The 6,098-nt window shown below is 40.2% G+C and overlaps 1 protein-coding gene across 1 annotated transcript; it reads right to left on the bottom strand.

The window, feature by feature from the left end:
- Positions 1-352: 352 nt before the first annotated feature.
- Positions 353-5,544, bottom strand: LOC111437655 (subtilisin-like protease SBT3.7). Its single transcript, XM_023075732.1, has 10 exons — positions 5,377-5,544; positions 5,208-5,299; positions 5,019-5,116; positions 4,338-4,499; positions 3,559-4,220; positions 3,412-3,467; positions 3,095-3,331; positions 2,077-2,194; positions 1,714-1,906; positions 353-1,041 (listed from the first exon to the last, which is right to left on the bottom strand). The coding sequence occupies exons 1-10, from the start codon at positions 5,476-5,478 to the stop codon at positions 488-490; spliced, it is 2,274 nt and encodes a 757-aa protein (XP_022931500.1). The 5' UTR covers positions 5,479-5,544; the 3' UTR covers positions 353-487.
- Between the last annotated feature and the right edge of the window lie 554 nt (positions 5,545-6,098).

The following is a 6,098-nucleotide window of genomic DNA, read 5'->3' as shown; positions in this document are numbered from 1 at the left end:
GTCCATCTACTTTAGGGCTCAACCCATTCGTGGGACCCTCCAATCCACTCATTTTCGGGGTCCAGCATCTTTGTTGGCATACCGCCTCATGTCCACCCCACTTCAGGGCTTAGCCTCCTCGTTGGCACATTATCCAATGTCCAAGGCTCTGATACCATGTGTACTAGCTCAAGTCCACCACTAGTAGATATTGTTCTCTTTGGGCTTAACATTCCAGGCTTTCTCTCACGTTTTTAAAACGTTTTTACTAGAGAGAGGTTTCCACAACTTTACAAACAATATTATATTCTTCTCCCCAACAATCCCACATCCATAGAGTATCATTTCAAATGATCAAGTAGGAGTATGAATCTAATTATCGCAACCAATTTGAGTATAGTTCAACGGACAAGACGCACTTAAACGGATTGCACACAAACAGAATTCACACATTTATTCATCACACAATAAGTAGCCACAGGCTACATAATTTTAGCATACAAGACAATCAAAAGAAATCAAAACGCACAGACAAAGGGCTTTTAACAAGATGAACACCATCGGTCCATGTCAAGCTTCCAAACGAGTACCCATAGTTCCTTTGAAGAGTACTCGAAAACTTAACCTTAAACGAAATCTTCTTCACATTGGAATTGAACACCAACACCCGGGGCTTCACTCTAACCTTGGACCCAGGTGGAGCCTTAATCACCGCCTTATAAACCGCCGTCAAGTTCCCCACATTCGTCACAGTTCGAGTCACAGTGGTCGAGTTTGTCAGTGTCGGTACAGTAATGGTCGGCAGATTCAAATCCAAAATAGAGGTCCTTTTCGACGGACACACTGTTTTCTGCTGCGATAGGTGAGAAATGTCCGCCTCCGTATAACCCATGCTGCACAGGTAATAATATATGTAATCCGTGACTTCTAGATCGTAGATCAGACCTGGGTCGATGGCAGCGTTGGCATCCACCACTCCGCCGCCATAGTCAAATGGGTCCGCCACTTTCGGTGGACTTCCTTCAGCAAAAATTGGCAATCCTGATAGGTCCTCTACACGAGCTACATTCATGAAAATGGAAGTGGATTAATACTGTATCCGTTTAAAATGCACCCACTATGGAGAGGTTTCTACACATTTATAAAAATGTTTCGTTCCCTTCTCTAACCGAGGTGGGATCTCACAATCCACCACTATGAGGCCCAGCGACATTGCCGGCTTTACTCAAGATTTTAAAATGTTTTGTTCCCTTTTCCAGCTGAGGTGGGATCTCACAATCCATCCCCTATGAGACCCAACATCCTCACGAGTTTCACTCAAGATTTTAAAACTGATGTCTGGCTCAAGGCCCAGCGTCCTTGCGGGTTCCCTTCTCCAAATGATGTTTAACTCTGATACTATTTGTAACTGTCTAAGTTGAGGACATATTGTGCTATTTGGGCTTTTCCTTTCACGCTTCACTCAAGTTTTTAAAGCCTTGACGACCCTGCATAATCGGCTAAAGCATACAATATCTACTCATAGTGGACTTGGACCGTTACAAATGGTATCAGAGCGAGACACCTGGGGTGTGCTAATAAAGACGTTAGGCTCGAAGGAAAGTGGATTGTGAGATCCCACCTCTCCTTAGCCTACGCGTGTTAAAATTTTGAGGAAAAGGAACGGAAAACCCAAAAAGTACGATATCTGTTAGCTATGAATGTTAGAGCGAGAATATGTATATTTATGCGTACCGGTGGTGATGAGGGCTGATTTAATGACGGCGGGCGACCAAGTAGGACGTAAGGATTTAATAAGAGCGACGATACCAGAGATATGAGGCGCAGCCATGGAAGTCCCTGACATTACTGCAAACCCTTTGTCACCGCCCTCGTGGTTGGGTGGAACGGCAGCTATAATGTTGGCTCCGGGAGCGGCTATGTCAGGCTGTTCATAAGAACACAATTCATTTGAACTTACATATGTTCATAAAGTTCAATTAAATTACAATTTTTTATAATTCCATTATTTTTTGGAATCGGTGCTCCAATCCCGTGAAAAATAAATGTAAAATTTTATAGGAACGAAAATTGAAATAGGTATCAATAAGTATGTACCTTGAGGATTCCGGGAGAAATAGAATTTGGACCTCTGGATGAGAAATAAGCGATCCGAGAAGATATGGGCTTGCCGGTTATGGTTCGTGTGGCCCTCACCCTTATAAATGCCTTCTCACTTTACGAAAAATGACACAAATTAGATCAAAACAAAAAATAATACCCTAAAACATTAAATCACATCAATACTAATAATGTAACAGTTTAAGTCCACTGTTAGTAGATATTGTTCGTTTTTGCCTGTTACGTATCGTTGTTGGCCTCACGGGAGAGGTTTCCACACTTTTATAAACAATAGAGTGTGAAACCTCTCCCTAAAAGGGGAAGCCCAAAAAGGACACTATTGATTAGCGATGGGCTTTCCCTTTCGTACTTCCCCTTAAAACTTTAAAACATGTTTGTTAGGAAAAAGTTTCTACACCCATGTAAAGGGTGTTTCGTTCTCCTCCCCAACCAATGTGGGTTCTCACAATCCACTCCTTGTGGGGCCAGCGTACTCATTAGCTCTCATTCCTTTCTCTAATCGATGTGAGACTATCACCAAATTCACCCCCTTCGAGGTCCAGCGTCCTTACTGGCACACTGCCTCGTGTCTATCCCCCTTTGGGGACAGTAAGAAAGCTGACACATTAACTGGTGTATGGCTCTAATACCATTTGTAACGGTCTAGGAACACCGCTAACAGATATTGTGCTCTTTGAGTTTTCCCTTTCGGCTTTCTCTCAAGGCTTTAAAACACGTCTGCTAGTGAAAGGTTTCGACACCCAGTGTTTTTGTTCTCCTCCTCAACCAATGTGAGATTATGATCCTCAACCAATGTAGGTTCTAACAAAGAGAATGAGTGTCAACGAAGATGCTAAGCCTCAAAGGGAATAGATTATGAGAAAGAACAAAAATAATAATAATAATAATAATAATAAAAAAACAATATCTACTCGCAGTAAACTTAAACTTAAACTTAGATTGTTACATAAAATTTTTGAGTGTTGTGCAAGGAGATTAGGTTCAAGATAGCTACTCGTTGAGGTAGTAAGTGAATAATTGAGTGCCAACGTGGGTATCCACATGGATGCATGGAGTATCACAAGGACCCAAGATGTCGTTATGTTGGCCGGCGTAAATTATTCCAACCACTTTCGCTGGCTTCCCCGGCATCACCACGTTGGATGCACCCGCCTTCTTAGCTAAATCAGTGAAGCAGAGAAGAACCACGTTCCCACTTATTGGGATATTACTTCCCAAAAGCCCTGCACATCTGCCCTCCAAAATAATCAAAATCCCCACCAAAAATCTAACAAAATAATCAAAATTAAACCATAACAGGTTCTTAAAAACCTTCTGTCCATAGCCAACAGCATCCCGACAATGTCCTTTTTCAAAAACGTTTGTCCCTATCATAAAGTCAAGCCCAATAATTATATGATCCAATAGATATATGAACTTAATTAATTGGTCCTGATAAAGAGTGGGTGAAGTCATTACCAAATAAGTGGCGTTATCTCCTAGAGTAGTAATAGAAGCAAGAAAGGCTCTATCGATAGTAGTCGCAGCCACAGTAAAAAGCCACGGTGCAACGTTTTCCACCGTCTGTTGAATTGAGCCTTCATTCCCGCCCGCACACACAACAGAAATCCCCTTCGCAATGGCATGAAACGACCCAACAGCGACCGGGTTCAATTCATTGACATCCGAAAACAGAGGAATTGATTTGCCAATTGACATAGACAGCACATCCACACCGTCGTGAATGGCCTCATCTATGCCCTTCAATATGTCCGCCCCTGACCCTAATCGGCTATCACTCCACAGGACTTTGTATATGGCTAACCGTGCCAATGGTGCGCCACCTCTCAACGTGCCGCGCCCATTGCCAAAGTAGCTGACGTTTCTTACAAATGCACCCCCGGCTGTGCTGGCTGTGTGGGTTCCATGTCCTTCGTTGTCTCGTGCAGATAAGTAATCCATGAATACCGCCTCCTCCCCATGGTCGGCTACTAAGGCACTGGCGAACCAACGCGCTCCGATGACCTTTTTGTTGCAATGTGAGGAATTGAAATCTTCCCCTGATTGGCAAATGCCTTTCCATCGGGATGGTATTGGCCCCATTCCTTTGTCATTGAATGACTCCGATTCCGGCCAGAATCCTGTTCGGGTGAGGCATAAATAAAGTAGACAATATCATACTAGTGTGGATACCAGTGATTTCTAAGAGAAACAAGAAAGAAGAAGAACATTATTATGGGATGGGCCTAAAAATATACCTGTATCAATGACACCTATTATGACATTGTCGCCCATTTTCGCTCGATGGAGAAGGTTCGAGGACGCAGATGGGGAAGACGAGAGGCCGAGAAAATCCCAACTTCTTGTTGTACGCATTTTGTATAAGGGACTTGGAAAAACTCGAGCCACTATTGGCATTCCTATTCTTCCGTTTGGAGTTCACAATAACATGATTATAGTTAGTTAAATTACAAGTTTAGTTTATTCAACTTCTAGAGTTGTGTCATATTTGTAAGCTAATAAACTTAAACGTGACTTAATAGAAAAAGTTACTATGGATAACTTTAATATAATTGTTAGTAGACTTACTTTTACTCTAGAAGAATGGATAGTAATTATGAGTAGAATTGGTAGTACATTATTAATAGTAATTGACAAATTATGACCCACTTTAGTGTTTTAATGAGAAAGATTGTTTGTGCTTATTAATTTGAACAGAAAAGAAAATTTAAAAAGGGTAAAAAGATAATTAATATTTTATCTGCAGTAAAATTTATGGAAGGTATGTTTTTTTTGGAACAACGAAGAGAATTGAAAAGCTAGGTTTATATATATATATACTTTTTTTTGTTATAAACGGCCTCTCCTTCTAGTTGTTTCTTTATTTATGTACTTGTCTTGACATATTTCGAACGTGGGTCATATCCAACGGTACTTACGTGCTAGCTTTTGGGCCTGAGAGTTGGTGAGCTTGGCGGCAAATCCAGAAAAGCCATGTCTATAACTATACACTATAGATTCCAACGATTTCTCCTTGCTTCATGATCAAGATAAGAATAAATACATATAATTTCTTGAACCAAAATCAACCCCAAAAAAGAAAATAATACAAAACGGAACGAGATTACCTTCCCAAAACACTTTCCAATAATTCATGGTGAGAATCAGTTGTCAACGTAACATCATCGTACGGCCTTTCTCCCAAGTAAACAATATGAACCTAAAGAAATGGTCAAATTTTTAAAAGCTTTTGATTTTATCCATCATGTAAAGTAAAACAAAAGAGTTGAATGATACCTTGGAATTTTGATCATCAGCTTCCCCCATGGCTGAAAACACAACATAAATTGTCACGACAGCGACAACAAGCATGAAAGAAGGAGCTTGGTTGTTCTCCATTGTTGTCTCTCGTTGAGCTTTCTCAGACACCTCTCTAATGCATCAAAGAGGAAAGAAATAGAAGACGATTGGCTGTGGGAAATAGCTACAAACATTCGTGCTTTTATAGAAAAAGTTGATGGAAATGGAACGCCTTTAACATAAAAGTGAGTATCATCTTTATAAGTCCACTACTAGCACATATTATCTTCTTTGAGCTATCCCTTTCGGACATCCCCTCAAGATTTTTGGAGCCACACCCTTTCAAGAAATGGTTTGTTTCCCTCTCCAATGCGTGATCTCACAATCCACCTCCTTAAGGGGAGGGTCAGTGTCCTGGCTAACACACTACCCGTTGTCTAACTTTAATATCATTTATCAATTTATGCGTATTATCTTTGTGTAAGAAACGTGACAAAATATTTTTAATAATATGTAAATGAATCATTGAAAGAATATTATAATTAATATGGTTGATTTAAGTTTAGGAATCTCCATATATTATAGATCGTTGATAAGCATCTCATGAAATTTAATGATTGAGAAGGCGGAAACCCCTAAACTCGTTAATGCTATTGGAATTAAATCTAAAAATAAATAATATTCCAATCTTTATCCGTACTTTATTTTTTTAAAAAAAT

This window comes from Cucurbita moschata, unplaced genomic scaffold (genome assembly GCF_002738365.1).
Source record: "Cucurbita moschata cultivar Rifu unplaced genomic scaffold, Cmos_1.0 Cmo_Scf00064, whole genome shotgun sequence".
Classification (NCBI taxonomy): Eukaryota; Viridiplantae; Streptophyta; class Magnoliopsida; order Cucurbitales; family Cucurbitaceae; genus Cucurbita; species Cucurbita moschata.
This window is presented reverse-complemented; position numbering and strand designations above follow the sequence as displayed.